This window comes from Silurus aristotelis (genome assembly GCF_946808225.1).
Source record: "Silurus aristotelis genome assembly, chromosome: 26".
NCBI lineage: Eukaryota > Metazoa > Chordata > Actinopteri > Siluriformes > Siluridae > Silurus > Silurus aristotelis.
This window is the reverse complement of record NC_139599.1, coordinates 5690595-5705283: the sequence shown is the minus strand read 5'-3', so window position 1 is coordinate 5705283 and position 14689 is coordinate 5690595. Positions and strand designations below refer to the sequence as shown.

General features: G+C 37.0%; 1 protein-coding gene across 3 annotated transcripts in view; it reads left to right on the top strand.

Moving 5' to 3' along the window:
* LOC310720700 (uncharacterized protein) overlaps positions 1 to 14689 on the top strand; it is a 41481-nt gene that overhangs the window by 22074 nt on the left and 4718 nt on the right. Inside the window, exons 1-20 of one of the 3 annotated variants that reach the window (XM_083531562.1) lie at positions 569 to 1660; positions 2085 to 2447; positions 2561 to 2680; positions 2766 to 2810; positions 3058 to 3105; positions 3267 to 6249; positions 8429 to 8609; positions 8685 to 8804; positions 8889 to 9062; positions 9211 to 9453; positions 9585 to 9704; positions 9795 to 10052; positions 10158 to 10469; positions 10555 to 10740; positions 11166 to 11393; positions 11495 to 11734; positions 11832 to 11927; positions 12052 to 12207; positions 13396 to 13503; positions 13592 to 13849. In XM_083531562.1, coding sequence (XP_083387688.1) covers positions 5743 to 6249; positions 8429 to 8609; positions 8685 to 8804; positions 8889 to 9062; positions 9211 to 9453; positions 9585 to 9704; positions 9795 to 10052; positions 10158 to 10469; positions 10555 to 10740; positions 11166 to 11393; positions 11495 to 11734; positions 11832 to 11927; positions 12052 to 12207; positions 13396 to 13503; positions 13592 to 13849 — 3187 coding nt within the window. In that variant the 5' untranslated portion in view covers positions 569 to 1660; positions 2085 to 2447; positions 2561 to 2680; ... (1 more) ...; positions 3058 to 3105; positions 3267 to 5742. Of the gene's footprint in view, positions 1 to 568; positions 1661 to 2084; positions 2448 to 2560; positions 2681 to 2765; positions 2811 to 3057; positions 3106 to 3266; positions 6250 to 8428; positions 8610 to 8684; positions 8805 to 8888; positions 9063 to 9210; positions 9454 to 9584; positions 9705 to 9794; positions 10053 to 10157; positions 10470 to 10554; positions 10741 to 11165; positions 11394 to 11494; positions 11735 to 11831; positions 11928 to 12051; positions 12208 to 13395; positions 13504 to 13591; positions 13850 to 14689 lie in introns of those variants that run through there. The other 2 variants (XM_083531563.1, XM_083531564.1) reach the window with 2 other exon arrangements.

The following is a 14689-nucleotide window of genomic DNA, read 5'->3' as shown; positions in this document are numbered from 1 at the left end:
TTTAGAATCATGCTACAGTGAATCGATCGCTTTGAGCTTTTGAGTATGAAGCAAATAGAAAGGGATTATAAGACACTAACCTATTTGTGCAAAATGAGAAAAGCTCACACTGGTCACATTAACATCACACCCAGGTTCTTCAGGAAGTGGTTGTGGTGAAAACACTTCTAGAGTCCATCTGAGCATCGTGAAATGAAACAAAAAGGTTGATGGGAAAAGTTGAAATAGTTTCAAATGTATAAAGAAAAAAAACCACAAAACATTCTGATTGCATAAGTATTTGATTTTTTTTTTTTTCTTTATGTAGATCTTTTTCTAGTGTTAAATGTTAAGCTTACTAATAAAGACTTACTTATCGTTTTGTCTTGAGCTGAGTTTATGTCCCTGGTCTCCATGATGATCTCCCTAGGGCAACAGATTTGATCTAATCTTTCAATTTAATCACGTTACACAAAATAATTTTATTGTAGATCACAGATTAATTTGTTTAGAGGTTTGGTATTCACACTCTCTCTCGCCTATCATCTAAAGTGCACAGTGAGAATAAGCAGACTTCATAAGGTATTTCAAAATAAAAACATGAAAAAATGTCAGCTAAAGTGACACTGACTAATCATGACTAAAATTTCTGTGAGCTCATGTATGCAAAAGAGGGCTGATAGCAGCACCCCTATGAAATAAATAGCTATCACAGAGTTGGGCAGAGATGGTTATATTTTCTATTTGCATGACCAAATTAGGGGAAAATAAATATTTAAAAAAGACAAAATAAAAAGGGCAATTTGTGAACCTGAGTTTACAAATTGTATAACAAAATCAGATCCAAACACTACAAAAAGAACAAGAATGGCAATCAGCATAATTAAGTGCAAAGTCTTTTCATAGAAGATGTGGTCTGAGGAGGAAGAGCTTGAAAGACGCCTTGTTCTCAGAATTGACCCATAAGCATCTAAGGTCATATGAAAGTGTACACTTTCTCTGGTTTTCTCTTTTCCTTCGTCTCTACACTCATGTCCAGTATCAGTCAATTGCCATATGTTTTATCTATAAACTATTCTTTGGCAAAGAAAAGTGAATTTAAGTAAATTATATATATATTTTTTAAATGTCATTTTATAATTAGCCTAGAGACCCGCATTAGACACTATAGATGAGATGAGATTAGATTACATTATATTCAACTATGTTGGCATCATAAACCTAATAAGTCTCTAATTTTTCGTGTGTTCCACCAATAACCGAAAGCATGAGATAATATCTATATTTGTCTAAATCTTTTTTGTATTTCAGCTAAGATAAATGTTTTAATAATGATGTTTCTATGATAATTATGTTACTATAATAATGGCCTTTTTTTTAATAATAATGATTACTGTACCCAGTTTGACATAAAACAAATCAGAGTTTTTGAGTATAAAACAAACGGTGAAGAAACGATTACAAAGAATAGACCATTTGTGGAAACTTTCTTTGGCTGCCATTAGAAAAAATGCACGCAGGTTTTTCAGGAAGTGGTTGTGATGAACATGTAGTCCATCTGAGCAAGTGAGAAATGAAGCAAAAGCTCTCTGCTATTACAACTGAGTAACAACAGAGATGTTCTATGGGATGAAGCACTGGATTTTGTGGCTGTCTTTATGTCACATTTCATACATGAGTGGTGAGTAAAAGATTTTAACTTGTTTATTTTTTCATCTTCAACCATTTTTCCAATTAAAAAAATGAACGCTAATTTTAAATTCTTCCTCCTTTTAGTTATTTGGTTTCCATTCTAGGTTTATATGAAAAATAGAAAGACAAAATTGATGTTGATGTAAATACGTGTTTAAACATGTTTTGCTTGTGCAAAACGGAAACCAGGGCAAATGTGCCACAGTTTAAATTCAAGGCTGACTTCTGTAAGATTAAATGTTGTTACAGTTCCAGTAATTTTTTTTTTTATATAATTCACAACATCCAACATCATATATGTAAAATTCACTGTTGAACTCTGCCAATGTTTGTGTTTTATATTATAGTACTGTTGAATGTTTATTGTACTGTATTGCAATTTGAACTCATAATACTTTACTTTTTAACTTCAGGAGAAAATCTGTGCAATAGTGAACTTCTAATACACAGTAACATTACTGCTGAGCTCCAGTCTGATGTCCTGCTGCCATGTAACTTTCATCCAACTCTCCTCGGATCGGATAAGACTGCAGATATAGCAGTAGTGTGGACTCAGAGGAACACAACAGCACACAATCTACTGGAGATCTCTCTACAGGGAGACGTGAGGTTCTGGGATTACAAAGGTGGACGTATCAAGACGTTTCCTAAACTCTCTGAATCAGGAAACTTCTCCATCCTCCTTCAGAAAGTGCAGCTGTATGATCTGAGTCTGTATCGCTGTGAGCTGTTTAATGGGTTCAACTGCAGCATTGCGTATCAGGAGATACAACTAAGTAAGTTTCACACTATGATACATACATATGTGTGTTGTATGCCAGTGATTCATGTTGTTCTGGATGTTATAAACATTAATTTCTGTTCACATTGTTGTTTGTATTTGTTTCAGTTAGACAGACTGGTGTGAATATTTTGGAAGAAAAATGGCTTTTCATAGCAGTAGGAGGAGGAGCTGGTGTACTCGCCCTTCTTGCGGCAGTAGTTTGTTTCGTAAAGCGTACTCGCTCCAGTGAGTGATGCTTCAACTGCATAATTTAACTGATTTTCGAATCAGAGCATTATTTTAACACATTATTCATTTTTCTTCATTTCAGATGCATCAAATGAACGCATCTATGCAAACTCAAGATTTGAAAGAAGTAGGATTCGTGTATTTTATCTTTCTTTCATCCATTTGCTCCAATGACCAATTTTAAATCTAAAATAAAATTAAATAAACATTCCGCAAAAAATATTTTAAATTGTTGACCCCACTGGCAGTGTTTTAAAATACATGGACTCTGTTAGCTTAGGTTTTCTATACATGTCTAACAAATTAATAAGACATTACACACTGTGACATTGGTAAGGCATGTTAGAAATCATAAATACTCTATTTGACTACAGGAAATGACAAACAGCACAGTAAAGAGAAACACAGCAGTAATCAGCATAGTGAGTATAATATTACAAATATTATTAGAAATATAACAATAAATCTCTGATTCTACAAATAACTTCTTCAGTCACATAGAGAACATTGCAGTGTTTTATTGCTTGGATTATATATTATAAATTGGACTATGAATTTAATTTCTTCTTTTCTTTAACTTAAGCACCTAAGGCTAAAATGAAGGTCCATGCCAGCAAACCTCAAAATCACAGTAACATCTACGCCAACAACCAAGTGGAACCTGTAGAGATTTACGCCAACCAGCCACACTGAAAACGGACTATGAGGCAGTTTAACCTATTTATACACAATTCATTGTTCATGTTGTTGCACCTTCCCAGTTTCTATGTAGACGTTCTTGTATTATTTAAGGGAACTCCATAATGATACTCAGTATGTGGTCAGATGTAAAGTATCTGACACAAGACTATTATATAATTGACTTTCCATAAATCATTGGCATATACCTGTATTTGGAGTCATGGAATATAAGATTATTTTTTTTTATTTCTGTAGCATTAAAATATTCTAAATCTAGAAATTAGGAGCCCTAAACCTGTTCCAGCATGACACTGTCCTTGTTTACAAAGTGAAGATTGGATTAGAAGAACGTCTGTGTTCTGCACAGAGCACTAACCTCAACCTGTGGTCTAGAACATTGACAACAGGGCCTTGTTCAATAATACTCCTTTGCAATGATGTTTAAACATGCAGTTGTTAATATGCTGGTCAGGCGTCTACATACATTTTGCTCAGATAATATATATAATCAATGTTTACATTTGCAGATGAGAATCATTTTCTTGTTCATTTATGTTAAGGATGTAAACCAGTGAGTAAATGTTTTCTGTATGAGTTAAAATGCTCAATTTTAATTGAATAGAATGCAGCGTTATCATGGTGGGGTTTTTTATATGGTTCAATTGAGTCTCATATTGAAATTCAGTATGCATGTCTTTTCATTGCATATATCTATCTGTCTGTCAAACTCTAAAATACAGTGATTATTATCATAAAAGGCAAACAATTTTAGGTTGAAGTTACACTTGGCTTTTTGCACTCTCTACATTGGAATTATTTGTGAAGTAAAAAGAGGTCGAAAAGCAGGCTCTGGAATGGAGAAGCTGGTGCTGGATCTGTGATGATCACAAATGTTGCTTGCTCATCAGGGATAAATGCACACCATTCACTTTGACTGTTGATTTCTGTAAAGCTGCTTTGAGACAATGTCTGTTGTGAAAAGTGCTATAGAAATAAACTTGACTTAACTTGACGTGACTTGAAGACAGAGACAAATCAGCAGGCAAATTTGAAAACAGTAAACAAGCAAAATGTCAGACAATCAACAAACAGGATCTTCTAGGTCGAAACAGAAATCTAGAAACTAGAACAAAGCCGGTTAAGAACAAATTATCAAAGCACAAGATCAATTCTCGGTAACGATAGACACAATAAATGAAACTGGTCATGTACTTTGCAGTAAGTTGAACATATGAAAGTCTTCTTATATTTGAGCTGTGTGTGTGTGTGTAAGTGTAACTGGAAACAGGTGCTGTATCACTATGATGGTGCATGTGAATGTTGTAGTGCATGGGAGTTGGAGTCTAAAGCAACCATGTTTGAAGACCGTGGTGGCTCCTGGGAAAGGCAGTGACCTGACAAGGTCTCCTGAGATTTTAAACAGTATGTCAAATATTAATCACAGCAAGGCCCCTAGTATCATAAAATATGAAATCATCTTCTTATGAATTAAAATTGTATCACATGACATCATGTGGAAGCTTGTGGGTTAAACGCCTACTATCTTTCCATCTCACCAAGTCCCAATAATTCCATTCTTATTGCTTTGATTTAAACATAATTGTAGTACATTGGTGTACTGAACGTTGAATTCTATTAAAACAGTTTTATTAAACCTTCTCACCTAAAGCAGTTGATACAATATGCAGGTTTTAATATGTTAAAGCTTTTATTTGCCCGTTTTTTTTTTTACAAATAAAATGAAGTCTCAGATATTATTTGGTAAGCGTTGCTGCTTGCATTTTTTTCCTTTGTATTTATCTTCAACCTGTTTACATTCTGTCTAAGATTTCAGCATTATGACCTCCTACTGTAGCCATACACCTGCTAAAAAGTCAATACCCTTTGACATCTGACCCAAGAGTTACAGGTCTCCCCCATGTGGTAAACTCACTTGTCTGAGATGGGCTGTTACACCAAAATGAAGGCAAGATCACGTTTGAAGAAATTTTAATATTGTATATTGTTTAATGGTGGGAGTGTTGGGATTGGCTGCATACGTTTAGCATAACTGTAAAGTATTTGGAGATACCAAGTATCAAGGTTCTAGTCTGTGTTTCTTTGCAGCCTGCTTGCACCCGTTATACCCTGCCCTGATAAAACATTTAGGCTAGCGGCAGGCTGCCAGACAGCAAATACGTTCCAAAATTAGACCCCTTACTTGGGGATCCAAGCTCATGTCTATTACCCCCCACCCCCTTCTCTGTCAAATGACCTAGGGGCCAAGAAGGCACAGAAAGGGCTTGATCTTAGCCCTCTCTGTTCACATACCCGCTGGCGGGTCAAGGAAAGACACAAACACCATCTACACACACACAGTTCATTGAGCTTGCATTGTGATGGAATCTAATCTGGCAAGTGGTTCCTGTGAGAATGGCAGTGCCATGCTGGCACAGTTCGAGCGAGCTCTGCGCCTGGTCATGCGCGAGATCCACGTCGACGTTGCAACTTTCAAGCGAAACGTGGAGCAACGCCTGGAGGAGGCTTGTAAAGGCGCCAAACCCCTAGAGAACATGGTTTCAAGGCTCCAGGAGGAAAATCAGCAGCTAAAAGAGAAGCTTGAAGCACTTTCCCATCTGGTAGACACATTACCTTGGATAGCGAGCCAGTCAAGTTCTCAGGGAAAGCATGATCTCAATGAAGTCCAGGCCCAAATCCAAGCAGAAAGATGTAGCCCTGGAAATGCATCTTCTGTAGAGGATGAAGAAACCAGTGATCCAGCTGAATCATACTTACTTGGTGGATCTGTGTGTGTGGATTCCGAATCTTCTTCCTCCAGCACCCCCTCCTCCCCCATTGCTTCTGTGACCAGCACCATTAACCTGGATGCAAGTTATAAGTCTAACGTAAGCTTCATAATTAATCAGAATAAAACATTATTTGAATGTTAGGGTTACTGTTACTATCTTAGGGTAATTGTTTTTTTTTGTTTTGTTTTTTAACTATAACAGCACATTCTGGTGATATTTTTATTAATTGTTAAAATTATATTTAATGCTCGAGATCACAAGTCCCTGTTGTTTCCTCAATAGTTCCCTTTAAATAAATACAAGTCAGTTTGGTACACTTCTGAGAAACCATCAAACCTATCAATCCTATTCCCAAGTCCGATTTTTCAAAGATTCTTCTGCGGACCGACTTGTTAGAAAGCACTGACACTGGAGACTCCTTCCATAAATGTTAAGTGTCTCCTTACAGTAAGCTTCACCATATCAATGATTCTAAAATGTATTAATATATATAGCAACATATATTTAAAGTTTACTAAAAACTTTAGATTACATGAAGAGTCCACCATACAAGGCACAGTGAATGAGCAGTTACTTTAAAAGCAAGTACAGTGCATATAAGAATGAATGCAATAAATTAACCTGTAATATGGATTGCAGCTGCACTTCTGTCAGTGCCACTGGTATAGGAAATATATAAACTCTGAGTGCTGATTACTACACAGATTTGTTAGTTATATAAATTTTCTTTGTCATATTCATAAGCATGAATAATTGATCAGTTTAATCTGAAGCTCAATAACTCAAAAACAAGTCACTGTATTTATATTCATTTTAATGACTCTTGCCACTCCCTGTCTTGTCTGAGATATGACTAGAAAATATTCAGATCATCCTAGGGCACAATCACAAACTAGCAAACCCATTCACCAAATTTCTCATTGTTGATCATAGATAGTGTTGGCGCCCATTTTCTGTAACACTCACGCCATTTCTAATTCTTGCACACATATTCAGCATGTGGTTTAGGTGCCAGATTCAGCAGCATGTGGTTTCAGTGCCACGTGTTTATCACTCAGATCACAGATGTCCCTCTCACTTTCTCTCTCTGTCTGTAGGTGGCCCTAAAAAGCCTGGTGTATTTTTAGCTGATTGATGTCTTGTTTCCACTAAGAATTTGAACACTCCTTAGCAGTCAGATAAGATTCAGTGTCCTTTGGAATCACCTTATAAACAACAGGATGGATCATGAAAATGTTCTTGATTTTAATGACAATTGAACAACATGAACATTCTGATAAATTATTTTACACCAGGAAAATTTTTGTCCCTGAGCATCCAGGTTGAGGATATGTAGCATGAGCTCCCTGTCTCATGTTTGAGTAAAAAAATGCCTTCCTCTACATTCCTGTATACTTTATACTTGATATTGTTGCTAGATTTTGGCAAGAGTGCAGTTTCAGAAATGCAGAATTTACACATAGGAGGAAGTAATTGTTTGTTATGTCTTATGAGTCTTTTCACATAGAGGAAGTACATCATAGATTATTAGCAGACCATGAGGTCAAGTCGATTCAAATTGCAAGGCTATGCAAATATAGTCACGAACGCATAATGTGTGTAAACATGTTCACAAATGTATGTGGAATGTAAACAATTTATAACTCACAAACATGAGGACTTATAAAGCACTCAACACACAGACACACATACACCCTCACACATTGACACCCAAATCTGATACATAAGAATATTTAGACTAGGTTTAGTGTTTTCAACAAAACATATAGTGAAGAGCAATGATTGAATTAATAACCATTAAATAAAATTGAATCAAGCCGAATAAATAAATAATAGTGCACCAAAAAAGCATTTATCTCATTGTAAGGAAATTGCGAATTCGAATCCCAGTCATGCCACTTCTATACATCATCAAGAGCCAAAGGAGCAAAACTGGTGAGACTCTTGAGTAGAATAATGTCTCTCACATATCTCTCACAAAGACATTAGCCAGTTGTGGACATCAGTGATATAATGTATGTGGAGGAAGGTAGATAGCACTTTCATCCAGTGTTTCATTGCAGTTTTCTAATGGATGACTTTGAGACAGTGCATGTGTCAGCCTTTACCATCCCTGGTTAATAGTGGTTGTACAGTAGGGGGAGAACTAGTTGGTGGGTGAACGTTGGCAGGTGTCTAAATTGAAATTTAAAAAAAGGAATGCAAATGGAGAGCAGAACATCTACTCAAGGTAAAAAGAGGGATTATACATACTTATAATCTTACTGCTTGACAGGGGATAAACAGAGAGAAGAAGGATGTAAAAAAAGAAGATGAAGAGGAAGAAGAAGAAGAAGTTGATGAGGAAGAAGATGATGAGGAAGAAGAAGAAGATGATGAAGAAGATGAAGAAGAAGAAGAAGGTAAAGTGCCATTAACTTCAGCTGGCCTGGAGAATAAACCTGAAAAAGCACAAGGTAAAAGACAGTCAGATTCAATTCATTAATTTCAATCATCTAATAATCATTAGCTAAATATGCATTTCTTTTAAGAATTGAAAGAAGAGTCAACACTGGTCAGTAAACAGCATAGACTCTCTGAATCTTTGACCATCTCGTCTTCTCAAATACATCCTAATGCAGACCCCAGACCTGAATCTCCTTTAGGCAGTGGTGAGTTTAACAATCTGTTATTTAAATGTTTTTCCATCAATTTTTTTCTTGATTTCTATTTATCTTTCTTCTGGGTCAATGAAGAATATTCTGGATTCTCTGGATATTCTGGATACTCAATATCACAGGATGTTATGTCATCAGTATCCAGTCAGCACGTGACATCTGTCGCCATGACTACAAGACAGCGTCCACTGACAGCTACGAGCAGAGCAAGAGATTTGGCAGTGCAGAAGTCGATATTACAGCTCACTGCAGGTGACCTCAGCTAAACACAGCTGCAAATTACTCAAACATTCCCAGGTTTCATCACTATTTAACCAAATGTCAGATGAATCTCTGTCCTGAAAATAGACAAGATGCCAAAAAGTCTAGAAAGTTCACGGTTTTCTGTTTTTATTGGCAGAGACCCAGAAAATACCATCATCAAACAATAGCCAAACCATGTCTATGGTTTTGAAGGAAGCACCCCAGGAATCGAGAGCTGCTGAAGGTTGCCCATTAAACCCTACATCTCCGAGGCCTTGGAGGATACAACGTAACCCACGCACCATTCTTACTAAACTCATACCACCACCACCACAATTTAGACATTCATCTATTGAGCTCTCCACACCAGAGCCAAACACAGACTCCCTCCCTGAATCTGGTAAGTGAAACAAACTTGTAAGTATACAAATCCTAGTCACTTTCAGTTTTCCCTACAGGCATACTGGTCATTCTTCTGATTATTTTTTTATTTTAGTGATCTGTATTAGTTTGTATGGTTTTCTTCATCAGCCAAGGTCCAGAAATTAAGGACACCAGAGAACCATAACTCTACAACTAACTCACAGTTTCATCTTTTGCCCTCTGAAAAAGTCTCATCAAAGGCAATAGAAAAGTCCTCATTGGAGAATGGTGAGTGCGATGTTCACATTTAAGTTTCTCTTAATCAACTTTTCCAACAGTTTCACCATATCTCACCCTATGAACCTCCTACTGAATCAGAAATTGCTTCTGAGACCAAGGAAGTGACATCAATGGTCAGCAGTCTGGAAACTACAGGAAAGCAAAATCTATTGGTTAATACAGACATCATGACAACTCCAAAAATCAAGCAATTTACCAATCAAAATGCTGATCTGCCTTTCAGCCAATTGGCTTTAGATACTGCTATGTCTGCAAAGAACCATCATGTGGCTCCTTTGACTATATTGAAAAATAGCAGCACCACAATCAAATCCTCAGAATCTACTTCAAGAACTGGTAAGTTTTTGTTCGTGGTGCACTTGTGTATATACATTTATTAAACCAGTGTTTACAAGATTCTGAAAGCAGCATTAATTGATATATTTTCTCTCTTATTGTCAGAGCGTTTACTCTCCTCACAAGTGCTCCAGTCAAAGGTCAATATTCAGTCAAGCTTGGGATCCATGGCAGAACCCCAGCAACCAGTCAGCATTATAAACATACCTCAAAGCCCCAAATCTGCCAGATCAACAATCCAATATCCTGCTCCATTTAAACCATCATGTACACTCAAGGCAAATGAATCTCCATTCAAAGCTGATGCCAAAGCTTCAGAAACCAGTGCATCTGTATACAACCACCACGTAGCTCCATTTTCTCTGACCTCTCCAATATCTGCTTGTTCCTCAGAGCCCTCGGAGCCACCCCTCAGAGGTCGGTAATAAAACATTTTTGTTTCTTTCATTTTTAGCACTCATTAGCTACCATTATTTGGTATCAATATTTTTTTTCCAAACAGACCATTCTCAAGCAACCAGTTCAAATCAAAATGCAAAGGCACTTACTACACCAATAACACACCTACCTACGAGTAGTGCAGCTGTTCCTCTGAGCCCTAAACCTCTGAGGCCAACCAACCAAAGCCCTGCACCATTCAAGTCTCCATCTGTACCAAGTCCAGTAATTAGATCACACCAAAGAATTGGTAACTATATTTGTAACTATAAACAAATGAAAAGTACAATGACTTCTTTACTAATAAATAAAAAAATATAATTGTTGACAATTTGTAGTGGTGAGAACGTGCAAGAAGAAGAAAACACTTCTTGACACTGAAAAATATGCATTTTCATACCACCCTGCCACTATTTTACATTTACTTTTATGGCATTTGACAGAGCAACTTACAATTATTTCATTTACACAACTGAGAAGATGAGGGTTAAGGGCCTTGCTTAAGGGACCAGCAGAGCCTGCTTGATGGACCTGGGATTTGAACTCATGATCTTTTGATCAGAAGTCTAATATCCTAATCACTGAGCTACCACTAAAATGATGTTGTGATAATAGCATGTCAACTGTATTTTATTCCTTGTTCAATAGCATTGCTATTCTTTTTTACCTGTACAGTTCAGACAGAAAAAATGTCATCTACGAGCATTCTTTATGAGAAACAAGCCACTGTCCTGAAGTCTCAAGTTGTCCAATCTGCAAAATCTAATTTAAATGTTCACATGAGCCCCAAGATTAAACCAACCAAGCTGATCCTAAATGAGCGTTCTTCTACTAACTGTAACCACAATCCTTCTCCTAAAATGATGCAGAAACCACTGTTAGCTGTACCTTCACCAATATCTGGTAAGTTGTTAGATTAATTTAAACTTAAATACAATACAATCATAATACAATTAAATGGATAAGGATTGTATACTGTTGTTTTGTCTGCATTTCTTCCCCAGACACTACAATTTCACCGGTCAGTAAAGAAGATCAAGAGTCTTCCAGCAAATTGACTCCTCAACCTCCTGTTGCCGCATTCACACAAATAAGCCCACGACCTATCAAAAGACTAACAAACCACAACCTCATGCAAAATCAAGATGCCTGTCTTACCAGCTCTCAGTCTGTTGTTCATCTTAACTCTGCTGAGACATCTAGTGTATCCTCAGAGGTCAACGATACCCAATATCCAGTTCAGTGTGAGTACAAGTTCAAGAGTACCAAGCCTTTTTTTTTTTTTCTAAATTATTTGCCAAAAGGTTTTAGACCGTTTTATCCTATAAGATGTTATTTCAGTGCAACAGGAAATGAAGTCAACAGGGGGCAGTTTCTCCCCTTCTCAGCTGTCTTTTGGATCTCTAGGCAAACGTTCAGATTCACCATCTGGAAGTGGTAAATTAGCCCAATGTCTTGTACTTTGATTTTTACTTTTCAAAATAAATAGGTCACTAGAATAGCTTGAACACCAAATTATTGGAAACCTTATTTTGTTCCTTATTGTTCTTCATTCATTCAGAGTACTCAGGCTACTCATCAGTCTATTCATCTGTGCATCAGGAGGTGAGGTCATCTGCCCAGCAGATTGCAACCTCTATAACTTGCATGAGCCCCAGACGCCAAAGACGAGCAACCAATTACAACACAGAGAAGTTGATTGCATCATTACAGACAGGTAGTGATTAACATTATCAGCTGCAACTCTTCTGCATATTTTGGTTTAGAATAGATATATTTATATACATTTTCAGCATACTTGTCATTCAAATATTTCAGAAAACATATGTGCCACACAGTGCCAGGCCGTGCATTTGGTACCTGGGCCTACAGTGAGGACTTACCCGACTTAATCCACCTCTTAATACCACCACTATCATGTCGCAATTAAACTAACCATCAATACTATACAAAAACACAATATAACAATGCGTGGCATTACAGAGAGAGAAGCATTTAACATATTGAGGGTGAATACTATTTTACTAAAGCAAGAAAAACCATTTAAGACAACTCTAAACCTCTACACTACCACCAGAACTGTGCCACCTACATCATCTGGAGCAGTTCAGAACCAATATTTGTCTAAAAAATTAAAATAAAATACAGCCTACTCACCAGAGATGCAGACTCCTAATTTGCACCGCTCCTCAGAGGTTGTATGCCAGTGGTACCGCTCGTATTCACTGGTCGGGAAGTGGAGAACCAACCCTTTCTCTGGCTGAGACAAGCTAGCTAGCTTCAGGGCTGGCCGACCTCTCCTCACGATGTCTAGCTTTTCTTTAAAATTTATTTTTAAGTATGTCCAGGAACAAATCAATTTCTCTTCCTCCGTAGGATTAAAAAAAGTCTAACTCTGACATATTGATGTGTGCAGAGCTACAGACGTGTTTTGCCAGTGATGTGAATATGAAATCTGATTGGTTAAAGAAAGAGTTATTTCTTAAGGAGACTATGGTACATCGGCCAGCAGGACTGATTCTAAAGATTAGATTGACATGGCAGCACATAAAGGCTGAAATCTGATTGGAGAAAACATCTACATACACGTACTGGAAGCAGTGCAGCCAAGAGAAACGCTACGAAATAAAGAGAATAAACTGTTGGGAATTAATTAATACAATTTCATGGAACAAATATAAGAATTTAGTTTGTAAATGTAGGATAGTGTTTCTGATAGTGTTTAGGCCAGCAGAGAAGGCTTTTCTGGCCCTGACCGCCCACCACTGGTGCCACATCAATTTTCTATGGATAACACATTTTCTACTCAACACACAATAATTTGGATATTCCACAGGCTTATAATGATATAGGATTAAATATGTCTTTAGAGCCTTATATATTTTTTTCCTTTTTATCCGATCAGAAGCCTGTACAGAATCAGGAAAAGAGAGGACATGCATGTCTCGTGTCGTCTCACAGCCTCAGCTCTCAAATTTTCTAGCTAGAAGAGCAGAATCACCTGTTGACAGTGGTGGGTTTAGCATTTTTCTCTTTTCACATTAAAATGTTTACAAATTCATCCATTTATGTTGCTTTTTTTTTTCGTCTTTTCTGGTCAGAGTATTCTGGATACTCCTCAGTTTATTCCTCAGTGTCACAGGATGTACGATCAGCCATAGATGTATCCACAACGGCCTCAAAACCCCAACCACCGGTCACTTCTATGATTCGTATGAGCCCAAAGCCTGTCCGGAGATCAACCAATCCCAGTTCTTCTCTCCCTAACCCCTCCCCTCCATTAAAATCAAAAGTGTTTGGCCAATCAATGCTGAGTAATAAATCATTTCCACCAATCACTGACTCTTCTACTAATTCTGGTGAGTAACACACGTGCAGTGCTTCTGTTTCTACTTATTTTAGTATTGCTTATATCTGGCCTTTTTCTCCACCTCGTAAAAATGATGGCAAACATAGTTCCAACAAAAGGTGGTCTGGTCAGTGATGTGCTTGTCAGTGTTTTGTTTCACAGGGGGGGTAATAAAAACCTGTTTAATTTAAATACAGAATGGATTGCAAGTGGCATGCTTTGAGACGAAAAGAATGAACGATATAAACGTGTGATGTGGTACCAATTATTATTTTTCAATACCAACTTGTTCCGATATGTTTATTCATCTTCGACTATAAGCAAATTGATGGATAATTCTCACCTATCCACCATTCTCACCTAATTATCTTTCATTACTTACTTTCCAACCCCTCTCGCTTTCCGTTAGAACAGCAGGTTCATATAGATGCTAATCAAAATCCAAATATTACCTAGCATGCTTTAGTCAATAACATTATCTGCTATTATTCTACCTACAAGGACCTGCTGAATAAACCTGATACTTTGCCGGGCCTCCATAGTTATTTGGTGACTTACACTTTGATGCAGATAAAAATCAATGCAGTGATGGAGCACACATGATAGTCACCTAACCTCTTTATTTAGTATATAGAGTGTGACAGGGTTCATGCCGGCCAGCTGTCTCAGTGGAGTGCACTAAAATAATCTAACACACACACTTTCATTTGCCAGCATTGACAAGTTAAAGATATCACTAATGTACAATAAGTAGTGCAAAACTGACTGATTGGACACATATAAAGGTTGATTTTCTGTAGTTGATTTATATACAGAGCTAGAATTCTGCCATCTTTAAAGTACAAACATA